We start from the raw sequence: 21,377 nt of genomic DNA, 5'->3' as shown, positions 1-21,377 counted from the left end.
GCAATCAGAAATTGGTAGCTTTAATGAATAATTTTGTTCTTTGTGAAAACGTTGGAGTAATTTTGTTGTTTAATGACATTGCACTGATTTTAAGTGGTGCAGGACGTGATTCTTCAAATTGGTTATAATTGAAAAATGATTGACCTTCAAAATGCTCTGCAGATGAAATATTTTGATCTAATGCTCAAATAGCAACTTGCAGATAAATCAGCTGGCTCAGAAGTGCCAGCTCTGATGTGTGCTGAGGTCCTGCCAGCTGCTCAGCCCTGGACTCCTCTTTGGAGAAGTACCCTGCTCTCTTCAGCTTGCTCATCTCAGATGAGCTTTCTCCTTCCATTTTCTACTCAGGGCTTCTCAGAGGAAGGTCCTTGTCCATGCTGTGTTCTGTCACACACTGGCTCACATCGAGGTGCTCAACTTGACCACTACTGAAAGGAGCACAGCTCCAGTCTTCAGGACTTTGATCCAAACAAGTCTGTCAAACAAATGCCCCCCAGACCAGCATGCAACAAGAATTCCTCAGGGAATATATTACAGACTGCTTATTTTTCCAAGTGATAAACTGTCTCGTATGGACCACAGAAAAGGAATTAAACTGCTTCTAGTTTCTTGGTGATATTGGATTTTTTTTTTTAAATAAAAGCTTGTAGTTCTTTTCCTTGCTTAATATGGTGAAAAATCAAGGTTGATGGTTGAAGCTAGAAGTACATAAGTACATTACTCATAGTATTTATGAATAAAATACAGATTGCTAGTCATCATGTTCATGTTCTGAAGAGCAGTACTTCATCTTTCTCTAGTCCTAAAACTCATGCAGTCTGTGGTCAGAAAGGCCAAGGCTTGTCACGAAAGTGCATGGAAACTTTAGATAACTTCATTCACCTTGTGCTGCTGTGTTAGTGACATGATTTCTCCTGAGTGCTGTTTATTTGAATTTATTAGAGTTTTAAAAACAGTGTTTCCAGCTTTTTGAAGCATTGGTGTGTTATGCTAAGAGTAACAGTAATATTTAAAGATGGATGTCAAATTTACAGCAATTTTTTTCCCTCCGATTTTTTTTGTGCTGCTGAATGCTACATTTGGATCTGAATTTGTTCCCTTAACCTAAAGGCTGTCACTATCAGTGACTTTCCTCTAGCACAGAAAGGATGCTGGGATTTAGGGCTCTTTGTTTCATAATTTTGAATAAGAAAAATGTACTGTCAGTGTGCTTATTTTCTATATCCTTTCCTGTGAAATATTTTCCCTATGAAGTCAGTGTTCAACCTGAAGTTTTTTTCTTTCTTTGGAACCCCAGGAGTCCCTCACCTCTGTTTACCTTGTGCTGCATTTCTTTTAAGGGCTGGGCATTTTTCCTTGCCAAATGCTGTTCAGCAAAGGGATTCTTTTGCATTTCCTTATGCACCATCAAGGAGAATATTATAAATTTAAGTGCTTTGACCTTTTGAATAATTTGAAGTGTTTGCACTAATTTTTTTAATAGTAATGCTAACTTTTATTCTTCCTCTTCTTCAGTTTATTGTTTTGTATGAAAGATTGTGGACATGGGAGGCAAATGAGAAATTGAAAGCTTGTGAAATGCTGGGGGAGTTTTCATCAAAGAGGGTGCAGGAAAGGTTCTGTGTAACTCCAGTTCCCTTTGTCTGGTAGTCACTCACTGAGATTTACAGTCGAATTGTGTTTGCTCTAAATAGTTCATTGCCTAAGTTTCAGCGAGCCCCTTGATAAAAAATCTTTGTATGTGGAAGAGCTGCTTCCTTAGGGGCAGGGGGTTCTCTTGGTCAGGGTGGGGTTACAGCATTAAAGCTGGTGGTGGATGGGCAGGTTGGTGCTGCAGTCCAGTTGGAACTCTTCAATCCACAGTTGCATTTCGTCTCTTGAAATAACCTCTGGTGAATGAGGATATAGGAAGAGTTTGGAGGTGGTGATTTTATTTTGCATGTTGTGGTTGGAGGTATTGAAGTCTAGATACAAATCTCTAAGTCTTAAAACAAGGAAAAGGTTTCAGTACTGGAAAACTTTCATACAATCCTGTAATATTAGAGGTCTTGGAAATTTTGTAAGTATTCTTGACTTTTACTTATCTATCTGCCTTGTTCTTCTTAAGCAGTAAAATTTGCCTTTGTAGTTCCTCTCTAGAAGAAATAGATTACATCACTGCTCCAGGAAAGATTGAAAGGGGCTGAAACAGAAGGTTGCACTTGTGTTGTTCTGTTGTGGTTTTTAGGTGTATATACAATCAGGTGGAGATTTACAGTTTGCACTGTTATCTGCACAAGTCCATAGTAACACAGGGAGCCTCAGGCTGATATTCGATCTGTATAGGAAAGATTCCTTGTGTGTTTTGGGGAATCTGGGTTTTCTGTTTGGGCTGTCTGAAAATTTTGCTAGAACTCACACTTTTCCTTGGAGACCAAAAGCGTGTGTCTGGCTCCCTCCAAGTGTTGTTGCTGACATTTCTCAGATGGTACCAGGCTGGGTCTATGCAGAAATTCTCTCTGAAGTGAGCGTTCTGTTTTAGTCCTACTCTGATGAGTAATAACTGTCAGGACACTGATACAGGTCTGCTGGGAGGCTGTATCACTTATCTAACACGGGGTATTTTGCAGCTATGAAGTTGTTGTTCTGTTACTCAGTTTTGATGTTTGACTTCTGTCTGCTTTGGCTCATAATAGAGGTAAAAATGAAAAGACAGTGGAGTTTTGGTTTCTGGCTTCTTCAAGAAATCATATGCTTGTGGCACCAGGAGATTTGAACACAGATATTGCTTGTGACAGGAAAATGTGAAAATAAATAATAGAGAGGAGACTTGAATGAAATATTATGTTGTGAAGAAGATAAGCATAAGATCAGTGATCCTCCAGAAATTCATCTCTCCTAGGATTTGCTCAATATACTTTGCTTCATGGGATGAATTTTTACTTTTTGAGGCATAGTTAGACTTGAAAGTGTAACACAATTTGTATACAGCAGAAAAATCCTATTAATCTCCCATAGTACATCACTTTTATGTACTCTGTGTAGGGTTTGAAGAGTTCAAAAATATCCATGTCTTGATAAAAGCGCTTTCGTGCTCTGTTGAAGAAGCTGTGGGATTTTCCCTAAGCTGGTTCTGGTCTGGCATCTCATCAAGTTGCTTCGCCTTCTTGTTTAGTTTTATGATTTAACCTTCAAGCACTTCCCTGTGAATCCTGTGATTCTAGATTTAATATAGTTGTTACACTCTGGCTGTTCCATAATCCCCTGCAGGCACCCTGTGGAATTTATCCTCCTACGAGCCCCTGAAGATGGTCATCATCAACCACGGTCTGCAGACGCTGACCAACGAGGTGATCATCCCCCACTCGGGCTGGGAGAGCGAGCCCAACGAGGACTCGAAGCCGCGCGACGCCGAGTGGACGACGGTCTTCAAGAACACCTCTGGCTGCCTGCGGTAAGGCGCGGCCGCGTTGATTCCCCGTCCTTTCTTGGGGTTTTAGTGAAGAGTTTGAGCCACTGACTGTTTAGGATTCAAAGTGGTTTTTCTAAAATTCCTTTCTAAAGGTTTCTAAAAGGAACCTTTTCTGGTTTCATACTGTGTTTGCAATTCTGGAAGAACCTTGAGAGCAGGACAGTTCATGCTAAAAGCTGGAGTCAGGAGGAGTCCTGATGCAGTCTGAGAAACCTGAAGAATCAATGTTCCCTAAACTGAGTGGGTCTCATTTTGCTTTTCTTTTCAGAAAAAATAGTTACGCTCAGTTTAGATTCTTCAGCTTTGTGAAGAAGTGAATTCATTTGAATAAAACTAAAAGATTTGGCATTATACCTTCTCTTGCTCTTAAATGTATTCCTGTCAGATTTCTACTGATTAATGCATCTTCAGAAGTTTGTTAATTTCTGTTTCTTGGGCTTGTGGTATCTAAATTGTAATAGCTATTCCCCCAGGTAACTTCACAAATGAAGAAAGTAATGAAAAGTGTTGTGGAAGGGCCCATTACTGAAATTATTTGCAGTCCCACTGGAATCTGAGGTCCTTTAAGCAGACTCCAGACATCATAGGTTTTTACTTACTAGTGTCTCATTTCTAAGGGTGTTCTGCAAGAGGAAATTAGTCATGGTGAGGGAATAAAAGGATTAGCTCAATGAATATGAGATTCTCCAGTAAGTATAGACAATAAATTGGTCATTAGTGGACTAGCCTAATCCACATCATAAAATTTTATTAGTATGTGGATCCACTCAAACTTCTGTACTCCAGGGTATCTCTTGGGTTTGTTGATCAGTTGGGTTTGGACTTTTGCAGGTTTTTTTGTTTTTTTAAATTTTAAAGTAAGGCACTGGTTTTACAGGAAACTCCAAAGCTTGTGCCCTTTTTGGACATTGTATTCTTAAAGCCTGTGAAGAAGGGTGTGAAACATAGTACTGAGATGTTAAAAGAATTTAAACTTCTGGTATTTCAAAGTGGTTCTGATAGAACCTGAATTGCATCAGGCTGACACCCAGTGAATGGTAGCTGTTTCTGCTGTTGAACAGGGAAATGTCTTTCAGTCTCTGGTCTCTGCTGTCATAGTCAGGAGGGACTTGGTGCTTCCTTGTGGAAAATTTGAAGCTTCCATCAGATGTGGGGCAAGGTGATCTCATGCTTGACTTGAGGCTGCCTAAGGTAGATGGGGATGTGAGAGCAGGGAAAGGTAATCTGTCCATGTCTGTGCTGAGCCATGGAGACAGCAGCCTCTTGCACAGGAGCTGGGAGAACTGCCCTGCTGTCTGCCCACTTTGTGCAGTGAGGGGAGTGAGTGCAGGAGCCAGAAGGTGCAGGAGCAGGTGGGTCTGAGCTGCCTTGGATTGTGCTTCCTGTTCCCCTGTCAGGGATATTACACACACTGTTTGTAGAGCACTTCCAGATCTAGGGGTCTAAATGGACACATCAAAAGTAATTAACATTAAAACTGTTGGAAATGATTTTGTGTTGTGTGTTGAAATCCTGTGCAGCTCATCTTTAAAAGCAGCAGCAAGATGTGATAGTTAACACCAACAGAGAATAAATTGTTGCAGCCATCTGTCTGACAGACATCAGTCTTTAAAAACCCCTTTGCCTACACTTCTCTCACTGACTCAGTAGCTGGTCCTAGAAATTCAATTTTCCACGAATGGAGCTTATTGCAGACTGCAAACTGTTCACCAGTTTGATATTTAATTGGGAGGTTAGGCCTCTTGATTGTGTGCCAGCCTCCCTTTGTCCTCTTTGGAAGTGAGCCTCAGGTGTGAGCTGTGTTGTCTCCCAAAATAACTGGAACAATCTCTGAGCTTCTGAGGTTTCAGGTGTCATTGCAGTTTAGGTGTCTAAGAGAACAAGGCACTGTGCATGCAGCATGGCATTCGTTTCAGTATCATTTTTTCAGTTAATGAAGTTTATCAACAGATGTGGGTGAGTTTGTTCCAAACTCAGTGATTCACAGCATGAACTGCTGGTTAATTATTACTTGCCTTTTTTTTTTTTTAACACTGCTTACTCATCTTTACTTTGTTCTTAATCTAGGTTTCTCCTTTGATAATGAGGAGCCATGGAAACACTCATTTGAAAATAATTAAAAACAAGTAATTAAAAAAACCCACACTACAATTATTTAGCTTTACCTCTTCAGTTCCTGGTCCATCCCACTTTCGTTTCCAGTCTTACCCACTTTCCCCTGTGAAACTTGTGTCTCTCCCTCCTCACTTTGGGGGTTCAGGTGCTGGTGTCTGTGCAGGTCTGACTAGGTCAGGGTGAGCTACGTAGCCACCTTGGCCCAGTGCCTCAGGGTGGATTAAGAGCTGCATTAACAGCAGGGGTGGGGTGTGTGGTGTGGTGTGGGATGGAAGGATGCTTCAGCTGCAGGCTCAGTGATTGGGGCAATACCTGAGCAAAGATCAGTACCTGCACCAGGGCTGGGGATTAACTTACAAGATAACAGCCACGGTCCATGCACTCTGCCCTTGGCTGGAGCTGAGGTGGCTTTCTGGCTTTCTGTAGCCCTGATTTACTCCCTTGCTGGAGTAACAAAACTCCCACTGTGATGCTGAATACTGATTTTGGTTTACTTGCACCCAGCAGTGGACCTGCTCTTTATCTGTGTCTGATACTGAAAAACATTGGAGCTGGTTATTTGCAAGCTGGAAATCAGAGAAGCTGCTCACAGTTTATCATCAGAAAAGCCATTCAAGAAAGCTGTTTTACCATGTTATTTCATTCTGGCACTGCCTGGGACACTCAGTGGTGTCCACTGCAGGCTGCTGTAGCTGACTACACACACACAGAGTCAGTGGGAATCCAAGGAGGAAAAGGCCACTGGTGAAGGTCTGTATTGACTGTTGTTTATTTATAGGGCTCTTTCTGAAGTCAGGCTCTCTCCTGTGACTGTGCCCATTGTAGGGATATTTTGAATCCTGGTATCATCTGGAACACGGCTGATGGGTTCTGTGTCCCATCTCGCTCTGCTCTTGACTTGCCAAAAACTCTGTTCAAAGAAATGTTTGGGGGAATCCTGTATTCTCCTTTGAAAACTTAGCAGCACATCCATGATGATCTGATAATAAAATTTATTGGATGCTCTTTATAATCTTGACACTGAAGTTTTCAGAAAGTAGTGCAGGTGATGGTAATTTTGTCTTCATTCTCATCCTGAGATCAGGAAAAAGATGCCTCCTCTTACTTTACTGTGTTTCCAAGGGTAGACACAATATGATGAATAGATCTGCAATATCCATAATCACTTTACTGCTGCAAATGGTCCCTAGCCTTGTGAGGGATGCTGCCCTGGGTGTCATTTTATAAAATGAGTATTACTGTATTCTGTTGAAGCTGATAAAAGAAACATGTGTGGTAAAAATCTGGAAAGGAACAGTAAAAGACAAAGTGGATTTTTGGTTAGTAAGCAGTAGGACTGGGGAAGAAGTAAGGAAGACTTCTGCTTACCATAGGAGAATCATTAAGTATGCACAGATGTTGCTTCATTTCATTTACAGTGCAGGTTTTTATGTCTTCACATTGTATTTTATTCTTTTAGGTATGTGGAGAATGTATCTTCTAATTACTGCCTTTTTTTTTCTTTTTCTTTAAACACTTTAATCAATACTGAGATTTGCAATCCAGAAGCATTTGTCTTCAAATTGCACTTCTGGTGAAATAATGGAATTATTTGGTGCATCTTCATGAGGCCATTTCATGATACTCCCTACAGCTTTTACCCAGACATTGAGGTGCTTCAGGAGAAGAGTATGAGTTGAGCTCTTGCAGGAAACATGGATCTGTGGTTCATGAACACCCAGGCAGTACCAGAGACCTTGCCTGGCTCCTCTGGTTTCTCCTAAAGTGCTTCCCTGCTTTGCATGGAAATTGCTGCATCTGTGGGTCAGAGCACTGTTGCAGTCACATCATCTTGTTAGTTGTCTGTGGAGATGCCCACCATGATTCCTAGTTCTTCTGGAAGCAGCAAGGATTTTAATGGTTTAAAAATTAAATTCATTCTGAGCTTAATTGCTGGTTTCTGCCTAATTACTTTTAATTCTCTCTTGGATTTTTTCACTTACAAGAGGACAGAGTAGAACTTCATTTCTAAATTGCCAACTTTCTAGCCTGATTCCTGTGCTAAACTGACCTGCTGTCAACAAATGTTAAATGAATTAATTTGCATAGCAAACAGATGCAAAGTGCTCCTTTTTCCAGGGGTACCATCTGTAGTTGCAGCATTTCTTGTCAGTTCTCCAAGTACACAGAAATTCGCATTCACAAATATCCTCAGGGTTCAGAGCCCTGGCCGAGGTGTATGAACACAAACAAACTGCACCCACCTGACTTTCCCTAAAAACACACATTCTTCAGCTGGAGATTGCACATAACAGCTTGTCCAACATCAGCCCCTGAGAAGGGAAGGGACATCCTACATCCAGCTGTACCAGGAGACGTGAGAAGTGTGGATTTATTTGCTGGTGTGCTACTGCACTGACATAATTACAGGCAAGATTAATGGTATAAACCTTTTTGTGGTCTAATTTTTAATAGCCCTGTCTCCTTCTGGCTTTGGTGAGGTTTAGGCTGCTAAGTGCCTTAGGGGATCTGGACTTCACTGATCTTCAATCTTCTGTCTTTACTGTGGGACTAGTCCCTTGGTATGTGCCTTCCCCTGAAGTTGCTGTAAATATCAGTAGTTCAAGGATTTTGTAATGATTCATCCTACAGGCATAGGCATAACTGGGAATAAGCAACTCCTGTAGGTGTAAATTAAGGGTTTGGTCCCGTGGAATCAACAGCTGAGAGGTTTGGTAAATATGAGATTCGATGCTCAAAGACATGGTGTAAGGACTCGGGGAATTCAGAGCCAGAAGTATGCTCCACCAGGCTGAGAAATGATGTAAAAATATCTGCAGGCCCCTCTTAGGTGCTTCAGAGGAAAGGTGGCTGCAGGAGCTTGATGGTAAATCAATAATACTTGGGATGTGTCAAATCCTTTTTGTATGGAAATAGTCTGAGCCTTTTTCTGAGGAGGACAGAGCGTTGTGGTCGGTGCCTGTACATCCTGTCCTGCAGATATCACTTGCAGTGTTTCAGTCACAGGTAGCTCTGCGAGTGAGTCCTGGTGTCTTTGTATCTCAGGAGCACATGTGTGTGCCCAGACACAGCCTGCACGCACTGTTTGCAGCAGGAGTGTCTGTGAGGCATGTGGAGGAAAAGAAGGCTTGTCAAGCAACATGTCCTTGTTTGGACAGAAAAGGTCTCTCTCTTTGCCCCTGAAAACACTTGTACTGAGTGTATCAGTGATGTTGGTGTGCCTTTTTTTTTTCTTCCCATCTCTATGTGCTGAATTTGAGGAACAAAAAAAAGTAAGGTCGTCAAAACCAGGTTCTTATGCTCTCCTTTCTTATTAATGATTAATGTGTGGCTTTTCTCTGAAGAAGAGTGCCTGGGAATTAGAGCTTTCAAAATGCATTACTTTCAAGCTCTATTCATCTTTAGATCCTGCAGGCATGATAATAGTATGTGGTGACAGTCACCTAATACTTGTCCTGTGTGCACTCATACACTGGAGGCAGCCTTCATGTGGCTGAGGTAAGAAGGCGCTGAAGTGCAGCTCTGTGACCTGGAAGTGCTGCCCAGTGCAGAGCAGGGCGCAGAGCTGAGGCTCGGGTGGCTGCTGTGGTGCTGCCACACGAGCTGCCCCTGGTGTCAGGGGAGCTCTGCTCACTGAAGCATGGCACAACACAGAAGGCAGAAACTAAAGGCTGGCACCTGAACTCACATTTCTGTCTTTTCTATCAGCAGCAAATTTGCATTAGTACAGAGCCCTCCTCAGCAGCTACACTTCTCCCCAACTCTAAAAAAGGTTGTTTGACTAAGTCATTTGTTTGACATTCCCTCTTACTCTGTGTGTTCTCCTATCCTAGCTGTAGTAGTCCTTTCCTGTGCTTTGCAAGGCAGTTATTAACCAAGATCATCTGGAGAGGACTCCTCCCAAAGGTTGATGCTTTGCTGTCCCACCCAGGGCAGCTGAGGGCAGATGCTGAGGCTGCTGTGCTCATGTTCAGTGTGCAGCCTGTGGGAGATTGATGCTCCAGGTACTGGAGCTAATGATACTGTCAGTCTTTTGGTGTGCAGCAGGTGCTTTTGAAGTGAACTTTGAGAGAAGGAATAGTTCCAGAAAGAGATAAAAAGGGAACGAAAATTTGCCTGTGAATCTTCACTTTAGAGGTAGCAAGTAGCACGGAAAGGGAGACGCTTATCTGCCCAACCCAGACTGGAAAAAATCAACTCAAATTAAAAACCCACACAAAAGAGAGGAGTGAGCAAAGGCAGTTTCTTAATTAGCTTACTGATACTGTGCAGGATCACAGCATATGGCTGTCCTGGGGCTTATATGATGAGCAGAGCGTTTAATTCGTGCTAGTAAGGAGCTGTTAGGGTTCCTCCTGACAGTTCCTGATGTTTAGCTTGTAATATAAATAAATTATGCATAGATTTTAGCAGCAGAGACATAACCTAGTTACATGCAATCTTAATGCTTTACAATCATATCTTGAGGTATAAATTTAAAGTTGTGCACTTGCTTACTGCCTTTTGTCATTACTTAGGAATGAACCTAGGTCCCTCCTACCTTGGCTGTCGGGAAAGGGAATCTGCAAAAATGTCTGTTGTTGTGGTGGGGTGAAGAGCAGCACTGCAGCAAAGCTCCTGCAGTCATTCTAATGCATGTAGTCTGCTTTGGAAGGCTTGTGAGCCCTGATGCTTTGTTACATTAGTGCCACGTCCTTTCTGTATTTTTGAGATTCTTTGTCATGGCAGCAAGCATGTGTGGTAAAGCAAGCCAGAGTCCCTTGGCCTTTCCTCCAGGAAGAGACTGGAATAACTTGGAAGCTAAGTAGCTGCTGGGCATCATGGAATTCTCGTGCAGTGGGTTTCTGCATCGTTTTGCATTACAGGAGAGCAAGCTGAGGCCCTCCAAGTAGGTCATGCAGGAAGTAACCAGTCAGCATTTTACAGAAAAGGCATTACAAGGTGCTTTGGGTATAGAATGCCACAGATAAGAGATAGATGTCGAGTCCATCCTTTGTTAAACCATACCCTTGAGCCCCAGCCTGTTTCAGACAGGCAGTGCACACACAGATATGAAGTGTGACAGGTGCCCTGTAGATTTCTTGCTCTCTGCCATTGCTGCTGGAGCACAGACTGAGCTTGTGAAACCCTTTTTCAGGGGTGGCTTTTGCTGTGTCCTCTCAAGCATTTGGTCAGCTAAACAAAACCAACCATTTTATTTAAATAGGTGGAAGGGTTTGCATGCAGAGAACCTGGGGCTGCTCTGCTGCTTCTCTCCTGGGTGTAACTGGTCAGTGAATGCTGGAGTGGAGCAGCAGTATCCAGTGAGATCCCAGGTCTGACCAACTACTACCCAGCTGCTCCCATAAATCAGCATCAGTAGAGCTCCTCTGGCTCTGTGTGCATTTCATTTAGACTTTGGCTTCTTTCTGCTTTCTTTACCATATTCTCTGCTTGATTTCTGATGGAGCTCTCTGCTGGCAAACTGCATTGTGCTGTACAGGGCCCTCTGACCAGAGCTGCCTGGATCAGGCTATCTTTGTGTCACAGGCAGCTTCTTTCTTTTTCTCTCTTGTTTTCAGAACAATGAATTTTAATACCAATTAAACTTTCTGGTACTTGATGTGAACTGAAGTATGGAATCCATTCAATTTCTGCATGAAATGATGGAATGATTTTTAAATGTTGTATATTCCTCCTTTGAGACATAGCAGGCATAGAAATACACTTGGAAATAGAGTTCATTTACTACAACTCTTATTGATCCATCTCCTTTGGCTGGCATCCAAATAAAAATTTCTTTATTGTGAAGCAGTTTGTGGGTGTGGAAGGGTGCTTGTATAGCAAGGGTTCTGCCTGCCAGAGTAGGTGGACAGAACAACTAATATATTTTAAACTAGACTTGTGAGAAGCTGTCTTTTATCAGCTGAAGTATGCAAACAGTGTCTGGACAGCAAAGCCTCAGTGATGGTGCTGGTCGGAGTCTGGCAGGGGGGTGGAAAAAGCTCTCCACTGTCTTGGCTTCAGCTCTCAGCTGTGATTCTTCCAGGGAAAGGTGGAAGTGTTACTAGGAGGATGTCTTAAAAATTTCCAGTTCAACTTCCTATTTGTAGAAAAAGCAAAGTCTCCAAGCTGTTGTCTTCATTCCCAGCTAGATCTCTAAACAAAGTGCTTTTTACACCTGCTGAAGTGAAGCAGGAGGGGAAGTGTTCAGTAACACTCCAGCCTTGGCTTCATCTGCAGCACTGTGGGATAGCATCTGATGGTGCTCTCCAGGCAAGTGACAGACAAAACAGTCCTGGAAGTAGTAGTTTTAATTTTCAGAGCTGAAGGTGTCTGCCTTTTTTTCAAGTTTCTCTTCATCATTAAAAAGAAAACAGTCCAGCAGCTCTCCACATCTCCACTCTGTCAGATTGTTAGGGAGAGCACAGAGGGGGCACTGCCACATGATTGCATTGAAAGAGTGCAAATTAAGTACCCTGTACTTAATTACTTTAAAGTCTTTTCTCTTGAAGATAATTCTGGTGTGTGGCACAGACAGTAGTAACAGCTCACCTCACCTAAGGGTGATGAATGCCAGTTCCCTTCTGCAGATGTAAATGTAGCATTCAGAATTGCATATTATTAAGACAACTCTTTGGTGGTAATGATAACCTTATCTAAGGCGTGAACAGATTTCTCAGCACACTCGCCCCCATTCTCTGAAGTCTTTAATAGCAACAGACTGCATTCCAAGCCTGATGAGTTTCTGTGCTCCTAGGTATTTACTTTTATTTAACATTTACTTAGTGGTTCTTTGTTTTGTTGTTTTGGTTTTCTTGGTTTTTTGGTTTGTTTTTTTTTTTTTTTTCCCAGGGAAAGCATATATTTGCAACATCCTTACAAATTCTCTTTCATTAGTCCTGGCCACAGTCTGGACTCCAAGAATTTGAGGAAGAATCCAGGTTGCTTTTTCTGTTTAAAGGCTGGAGATGTAAAATCTCTGGAATGAGATTTCTGCTTTACTGTAAAATCAGTCATCATGGTTTCTTTCCTATGTACCTGGAGTCACATGGGCAGTAATTCTGTATTTTGTTTCTAGAATTGTTCTTCAGACTGTTACAGGAAGCACACTGAAGGCTCCTATTACCCTTTGCATTGTGACATAAGAAAGACACTTCTGTTTTTAAAATACATTTGTCATTTAATAGAGTCTTGGTAAAGTATTGAAAAGCAGGCAAGTCAGGGAAAGCAGCAGAGACCTCCCAGAGACAGGACAAGTGTGCAGAACACTGGGGATGAATGGCAGGTCTCATTTGTCACTGGTTTGTGTAAAAATAGTTTGTGTAGTTCCCCCTCATCATTCCCACCCTTCTCAATAGGCAGTCAGCTTTATTGTAACAGGATATTTGCCTGTCAGCAGTGCCTCAAAAGCCCTGCAGAGCTGTTCAAACTTCAGTAAGTAGCTTTGACTTACATCTACTGAGGTTCTTGATATTAATTTGCCCCAGCAAGAAAGTCAGTGAGATCATTTGTTTAATTGCAATATCTTCTGGCCGTTCCAGGTCTTGCATGGCAGCCTGTCTCCTGAGTAACAGAGTTAGCAGCACCTCAGCTGGGGTCTCAGCTGCCTTTCTCTTTGGTGTCTTGTGTGAAACAATCCATCCCCTGAAGAATTACTGCTGGTGCATAGCAGTACTTGTGTCATGTGTAGAAAAGTTAAATGAAAAGCAAAGCTCTCTATTTTCTCCAAGTCTGGATGCCATATGTTACATATCTCCATTGCATGAGTTTCTGGCCTGGGTGAGGCTCTGCATTCCTTCTGTGGAGTGTTGCCCTGTGCAAAGGGACTGCAAATCCTCTGTTGACTGCTGGAATCAGTCATGTTTGTTGATTTCCATCACTCTTGGAAGAAGGGTGTTCAGAAACCTTGCTTTGAAGGCTTCCTTTGGACAATGCTTTGGTTACATCTTTCATTGCATCACGTTTAACAGATACAAGATGGAATACAATCCCAGTGCAGATGTGAAATGGAAAGAGATTTTTCCTGACTCCTGTCAGTGGAGTGTGCTATCAGGTTGATTATTCCATGGCAGTATCTGTCCTTTTTCATGACCAGTGCCAGCCGTAGCTCTTCTCTCCATGTCATCCCTTGTGTTTTCATGCTCCAGCCCCTCCTGAAGACCCAAGATGAATTTGACCAATGACTACCAGGTAATGCTTTTCAAGGAGGTGGATGGTAGAGTCTTAAGGCCATGGCAGAAATGCAGCCTGACATTTTCCTGGGTTGCATGGACTTGTGAAGGCATTTTTGGATCATGGAAACCAAACCTGGCAGCACTTCTCATGGGATGGTCAGATGAGAACTTAGTCAAAGCACACTGTCATTGTTTTCATGGGGCCTACCTTAGTTTAGAGCTTAGAGGTGTCTGGCATGGGTCTGAAATGCAAATATTTCCATGGGGTTTGGGAGATGTTCACTGCCTTTTGCAGTGTTGGAGCAGCAGGAAGGGCAGTCTCGTGATGCAGGTGCTGATCTCCCTGGGCTTTGTCTGTCTGAGGTCTGCCTGGACTGCTGGGACAGGAGTGGGAGCTGAGCTCTCCCATAGGCTGGGGTGCAGTTACAGACAAGGAATGGGGTTTGTTCTTCCATGGCAGATAAATCCCAAAGACTGCAGGAAGCTCAGTACCCAAGGAGGGAGGACTAACAAAATCCAGAGCTGTGTATTTATAGAGCAGGTGTTCCTGCATGAGATGCTTGTAAGGATACATTTTGTGATGTGCTGGTTAAAACATTAAAACTGCAAAGTTTGATGTCTGGATAACTTAGTCATAGCATTAATTAGCTATTAACTTGATCCTGCAGAGTTTTCATGCTTATTTATGTGTGATGTATGTGGTAATTTTTTCTCGAGGCATTAATTTCCAGTAAATTTTTCTGTAGTTGAAGAGACAGGGGTATCAGCAGGCCACACTCTTACTGATACAGTATTATGTTTTTCAGTCATAATGTTATCAATGTCTACCTTGATATTAGCCCCAGAACAGATCAAGAAGTAAGAAAGCAGGATACACAATACTGTGATGCTGTTGATAACCAAAGTGTAAAACAAATGTGGTGCAAATGTGATAGCACAAATGAACCAGAGCAAAATCTCTCCTGAATGGGCCATAGGGCAAGGAAAGTGAGAAGGTTGAGCTGTTCTGCTTTTAGACTGGCAGTGCTGCACGAGAATTCTAACACTGTGAGACTTAATGAGGGAATAAAAAATGTGATACACAGCTCCAGATAAGACCATTTATAGTGCATTTCTGTCACCCTGAAGCTTAACAAGCAGTGTTCCACATTAATAGATGTGCTTGAAGGTGGAGCTGCTATCATTTATTGTTGTAACTCCTGAAAGGTATCTCAGAAAATTTGAATTCTAATTTGAGTTTCATAAAGACGTAGCATTAAAATTCACATTTGTGTTTTTGATACAAAAGGATTAGTACAACTGGAGATGAGAAAACAGCATGTAGAATTCTCTTCCATCTATCCTGTGGAATCGTTTTAATACCCACTTTACCTGCCTTCTATCATCCATTGCTAGAGGTGAAGCTGTGTTAGGATTTGAGAAAAGAATTTGTTTATCTGTGCATTTCATTTCTGTTCTTAATTGAAAGTTAATGTGCTGTTACAGCAACCAGCTCACAATTAAGTGCCTTCAGACTTTGAGAGGTCTCTGAGAAAATGTGGGTTTTCTTACCTATCCAATTAATACAGCAGCCTACCCAGATGACCAGGACACAGGAGGGGACCATGATTGATTTGTTAATTACTTGGAGATTGGCAGTCCCTCTAGTTAAAAGCAAAAACTGACTGCAGGATTCTGATAACAGAAGGTAATGATGGTGTCCTGAGCTTTTGAGAGGTAACCTTACATGGCTTTGTGGGATTCAAGGACCTGAAAGTTGAAAGGTTGTCTGTGTTATTGTTGAAATTATTGTGCTTCAGCTTTGGGAAGAGCTTCCATACAGGTTTGGTCAGTGAGCACGATTAAGAATAATTTTGTCACTTCATTTTCCCCCTAAAGAAAAGGGGGGGCATGGGGGAAGGCAGCATTTGGAAAATTCACTTGAATTTTATTTATTTTTTGGGTAATGGCAGATTGATGCTTATGCAGGGCTGGGGTATCAGTTTGTGCTCTCTGGATGAGTAAGGCCAAGTTCAGAGGTCCCCTCTGACAGGTTCTGCAGTCATTGATAAGTGTAACAACTCCAAATAGCTTTCCACTGTCTTGCTTCTTCTACCTGTGCCAGTCTCTTGTGCAGTTTTGAGAAATTCAAAGCCGTGTAAACTGTTGTCCTTTCCTTACTAAAGGTGACTGACCCAGACTTTGTAATCAATCTGCTGCACACAGCTTTTTCAGTTTCTGTGGCCTTGATGCTGCTGAGCAATCTTGTGATTTATCATGTTTTTCCTAAGGTAGTGAAAGTATCTTTTAGTTTGGAACTGCTGGTTTTCAAATTAAATTTTTGGTTTGCATACTCTTTGTTCTGCACACACCAGCCTGGTTTAAGATGAGTCCCTGGGCTCACGAGCAAAGCAGAGAATGTGTTTGTAGGCACCTCTGGGATTGTGTTCCCCTTTTTGTTCAGGCTCAGAAGGTTGCAGATGTGCATTGCCCATACTTTACTGAGATTTAGTAGGTTTGTCAATCTACTTGGCTTCCTAATTTATCATCCAAGGTGATGAGTTCTTAATAATTGTAGTATAAACCAATGCACCTTTACCTTTATACTGAAGGTTATGGGGCTAAATTTTCTTTCACCTGTCTCCTGTCAGGAATGTAAGCTCAGATGGAGCAGAAGCACGCAGAAGGCTGCGGGAGTGTGATGGCCTGGTGGATGCCCTCCTTCACGCTCTGCAGTCTGCAGTTGGCAAGAAGGACACGGACAATAAGGTGAATTTGAGTATTAAAACATGGTGGATGTTTGCATCGATTTATGCTGAAGTGTTGCACTGGGATCCAACTTCTGTTTGCTGGTGTCAGAAGAGGATTATGCTTGCTCAGAAAGTAGAGTAATTGTCCTCCTCCCATGTCTGGTATCAGTGGTAGAGCTGATGGGGTATCAGCAGGATGCTGCTGTGTTCCCCTCTATGGCTGATGAGGGGAGCAAAGGCTGGTTGCTGAGAGGGGCGAGGAGACTCGTGCTTTATTGTCAGTGACATTACTGGTATTGTTCTGCATTGCTTAATTGGCATTTATAAGTGCAGTCTCCAAATCAGAATTGAGTCCCATTTGCACAAAGCAGCAAAGGAGTTAATTCCCATTTTAAAGAATTTATTCAGCACCATCTCTGAAGACTGAAGTGCTTAGACATTAAGGAATGTCTTCAGACCTGCAGCACTTTCACAGTGTTTTGGGGTTTTTTTGGTGCAGATTTTATTAATCTGTTTTTATCATCATCTCATCCCGTGGCACTTGAAAGTGTATTTATATGCATGAGGAATATCATAACTTTAACCTGTTTAAAAAAGAGCATGCTATTTCTTTATAACACCAGAAGACTTGTAAAGCATCGTTATTTCATTCTGTGTCTCACCATGTGATGGCCTGAACAAGGGGGTTACAAAGCCCTGTTACTTAATCAGGTAATTTTGGAAGTGGATTTTGTAACCACCTGGTGGTTTCCATTGCAACCTACAGAGCACTGCTCTTGTCAGAACCCGATGTGCTGTGGATTAGCTATTACTACAGGACAACGTGTGTTCCATTGAAATCCTCACAAGGCCTAGGTTTTGACCCAGAGAAAATTTAATAAAATGGGCCCCTTGGAGATTGTAAATGTTGGAAGAACGAGAGAGAGACTTGGATTAAAATAAGATCCTTATATGATCATTTTCTGCTGTGTGTTTGATCTTTTGGTGAATTGTATTCTTTATGTTAAGATCAAGTGGTATTTTTGATTAGAGAGTTTTCATTTTGAATGGATACTATTTATAAAGCGCTTCACTTTTGGAAAAATAAAATGGGGTTTAGAAGAAGAATGAACTTTAGATTAAGGGCCTTGACTAAATCTTCCTTTGGAGCTACATGGTTTTCCTGGGACAGGTAGCCTTCTTTTTTCAATTTCCCCAAGCCCTCCTCTGTATAATATAGTGGTTTGCAGGTAAGAGGGTGCAGTACCTCATATAACATAAATTTCTTTGTAACAGTCTGTGGAGAACTGTGTGTGCATCATGCGGAACCTTTCCTATCATGTCCACAAAGAGGTCCCTGGAGCTGATAAGTACCAAGAACTAGATGCTGGTCAGACTACAGGCACAGGAGGCTCCCAGAAGAAGAAGAAAGATGATGCTGGTTGTTTTGGTGGAAAAAAAGCTAAAGGTATGTGTTGCAAAAAGACAAGAACTAGAAATGGATTTGGGGGTAATGTTGCTGTGCAGTCCTGCTCTTGCAAACACATTCATTGTGTTCCTTTAGGATGATGCAGTTTGTGGAGTGCTTGCAGTGTCCTGGCACATGTTTATCTCCTGTGTTGCATCACTATTGGATGTTTGCGACTCTTTTTTTCCATGATTGCTGTAATTTTGTTTGGCTTTAAACAGGAATGCTGCATGCTGACAGATGACATTCTGCTGTTGGAAAAAGGTGGATGTGCTCTGCCTCTGCTCTGCATTGCTGTGTTCTTGCATCTGTCACATCTCTGCTCAGTCCCCTTGCTGGGCTCTGTGGCATGTGTGCCCTTCTTGGGAAGCCAAGCCAGCATGGATCCATCCATCCATCCGCCCCCTGCATGGCACTCCTGCCTGTACATCTTCCATGCCTCCAGACTCATACTTGAAAACAAATGAAAAGCCTCCCCTCCCACTCAACCAAAACCTCCCAATTCAGTCACTATTTCAGTAATTTAAATTGCAAACACGATTTTGTAGCTTTTAATTGTCAGTCACTTTTAGACCTGTTCTCTCCTCTGGGGCATGAGTGTTGCAAATGAGTTTCATTATGAGAGGATTAATAGTCTCAGTAACCCCCCTTCAATGTTTCCTTTACAAGGAGACACTCAAATTATATCCGTTTTCTTTGTTGTTTTAGAGAAATTACTATTCTAGACTGAATTCTGTTTCCTTTCTTAGAGAAATTACTATTCTAGATTAATTCAGAGATAATTAATTCCATTTTCTGTCTAGGCTTCATTCTCCTCATTCATGTGTACACACATCCTGGCTTGTTATTTATAGCCAGGTACCAGGAAGGGTTTTGCCCCTAAAGAGCTGATAGGGAGTTGTTTGAACTTGGTGGACTGAGTGCTGCACATTACTCTTTGATCTGACCTGCACAAGTTATTAAAATATTATGTGTTTTCATATGTGTTAGGGAAGTCATCACAGTGTGAACTTGCTTTTGCAGACTAGTCTGTCATCAACTACATTTAGACTGTTTAAAATAAAAAATTGATGGGAATCTTCTAAAGACTCGGGGGGAAACTAAAGAAGTAATTCTGCCTGCCTGGCCAGCCTGTTCTCACAGGGACTGAACCTGCAGCCTGAGCCCCTTTGGAAAGCTTGCATGTGTGCTGACTCCAGCCTGCTCCCTGCCACTTGCAGTCCATGCTGTGCTTTGCTTGAGAGCAGCACAGTCAATGGAATCCCTTTCAGCCCTAAAAGCTCTGCCTGTGGTGGGAGGGTGTTGTGCTGAGGGAGACCCATCCTCCCCACCATGGTGGTGACAGGGGCTCTCCCAGGTGTGTGTCCCACGCCAGGTGTCTGCCTGGGCCCACCTGGAGATTCCTCTCCTGGGTACTTTCTGTTCATCAGCTGAAGCACCAGGTCAAGTCTTTCTGGGCAAACTGGTCTCAGAATCATCTGATGCTGGAGATGAGCCTGTGGATTGCAGTAAGCAGTGCAGGCACTCAGTGGCAGCTTGGGTTTGGCTCTGTGTTTGGCAGGAAATGACAATATATTTTAATGGGTTTTTCCACCTTTTTGCAGTGCTCTTTTGAAAGTGTGCTGTTCCCCAGAGGGAAATCAACTGTTTTTTTAATGCTGAGCTCACAGCTCATAGGATGTAGATCAAAAGAATAGAGGGTCTACAGACAACTGTTGTGCTTAAAAAATAAAAGTTAAAATCCATTCATAAATGTGCTTTTAAAATCATAAAGAGAAGCTCCCTTGTCTCACTGTTAAATTTATGTGGGTACTGGTCTGAACCTGCCTTAATTTTCTCAGTCTAGAACTTCAAAATCGATCTGTTCTGTCCTTTCTTGTTCACTTAATCTTGCAATGTTTCCATGTTTATTTTATTTCATGGTCATTGATCACAGCATTTCAAACACCTCTGCAAAGGGCTAGTCATCCTTCTGTCCCCTCAATTTTGTGAGCACCTTTTCATTTAATAAAAAGAGAAAGAAAAGGGGAAAAAAAAAAGCTGTGCAAAGAAAGATTGGGGGTTTTTAGGAGTAACAAAAGGGAGAAGGCAAAATACCTTGGTTTGGTTTTTTAATTGATGAAACTTCTGTAGTCTTGTAATACTCAGGTTTGGAACCTGTTCTTTGAAATTCTGCCTCTTTGTGACTGTTCCTTTGTATTTTCTTCATCCTGTAAATTTTTGTTTTCCTTTTGCTGCTTTTCTGGTAATTAGAGGAGTGGTTCAATCAAGGTGAGTCTGCAATACTTTCTTTTCCTCATCACCATAACATGCTTTGTTTGGCTTTCCCATGCAAGGCTAAGAGCTGAGATCAAGGTCTTCTTCATCCACCTTCTCCTGCTCCCCCAGTGCATCCTCCTGTTCATTTCAGCAGAAAAATCCTCTGAGGGAGCTTTTGCAGTTTGGTGTTTCCATACCACAAATGGAAAGCACAGGGATTTATTCATTCTTGGTGTAAGTGCAGTAGGGAATTGCTGTGCAGCCGGCCTGCTGAGCCCAGGAGAGCAGGAGCACCAGGGGTGGCTGTGTCCCTGTCCCCAGCCCTGTCAGAGGGAAGGCTCTGCTGGGCTGCTCTGGGGGGTGGAAGGAGCTGTGAGCTGCAGCAGCTTGGGTGTGCTCTCAGGGGTGCTTGGTGCTTCTTCTGCTGGGGCACGTGCCTGGGCTGCTGCAGCTCTGTTACTGGCACACACAGGAGCTGGAGGAAGCCCCCCAGTACCTGTCTCAGGGGATAGGCTTCAGTTTCTCATCCCAGCAAGTAAAATTGCACCTGCAAGGCACAAGTCTGAGGCTAAAGCTTCCCTCAGCTGGGAAGTTCATAGGCTGTGGGTACCTGGGAGACTCCCTTGCTGAGACTGACTTGGGGGGTGAAGGCAGGGGCATTTTCAGGTTGACACTTGCTTCAGATCATGGGTTCTGGAGGGTTGGACCAAAGGAGAAACGTTGGGGAGGGGAAAAAAACCACCCAAAGTCTAATTGCTCCACCCAGCAAATGCTACTGGGTGGTGTTCTGCAGAACACTGATTTTTGGGCTGTGAGTGGTGAGGCTGTGGATGATGGACTTTTTGGCAGGACAGAGCTCAGCCCTTGGTTTCTGTCACTCCTTTGTGGCCAGCTCAGTGGCTGTATTACTGAACACCAGGGAGGATAAGGTGAGATTGTTATGAAGAAGCACTTTCTCTTAAACTTTTATTTCAACCTGAAAGAAAGCATTTGGAAATTAATCCTTCAGCAGAAATGGTCTGGCTACACCATGGTTTGATTATATAGTAAAGCAAAACGACATTTGAGGAAGATCAACAACAACATTAGTGGTTAATAACGCTGGGTCACACTTCAGAGTCTGTTCCGAGTTTCTGACAGATGGAAAATGCTGAAGGTCATGTTTTGGTTATTTCTTATATAATGAAAAATAGCAAGGGGGGAGAGGGGAAGAATTTTAA

The 21,377-nt window shown here is 42.5% G+C and overlaps 1 protein-coding gene across 17 annotated transcripts in view; it reads left to right on the top strand.

Moving 5' to 3' along the window:
• ARVCF (ARVCF delta catenin family member) overlaps nt 1–21,377 on the top strand; it is a 247,318-nt gene that overhangs the window by 179,873 nt on the left and 46,068 nt on the right. For 16 of the 17 annotated variants that reach the window (XM_064392940.1, XM_064392945.1, XM_064392943.1 and 13 more), the window contains 4 exons: nt 3,250–3,433; nt 16,353–16,470; nt 17,727–17,898; nt 20,152–20,169. In XM_064392940.1, coding sequence (XP_064249010.1) covers nt 3,250–3,433; nt 16,353–16,470; nt 17,727–17,898; nt 20,152–20,169 — 492 coding nt within the window. The remainder of the gene's footprint in view (nt 1–3,249; nt 3,434–16,352; nt 16,471–17,726; nt 17,899–20,151; nt 20,170–21,377) is intronic. The other variant, XM_064392947.1, reaches the window with a different exon arrangement.

Source organism: Passer domesticus, chromosome 17, assembly GCF_036417665.1.
Source record: "Passer domesticus isolate bPasDom1 chromosome 17, bPasDom1.hap1, whole genome shotgun sequence".
NCBI lineage: Eukaryota > Metazoa > Chordata > Aves > Passeriformes > Passeridae > Passer > Passer domesticus.
Note: the sequence above shows the minus strand (reverse complement) of the source record. Positions and strands in the feature narration are given on the sequence as shown.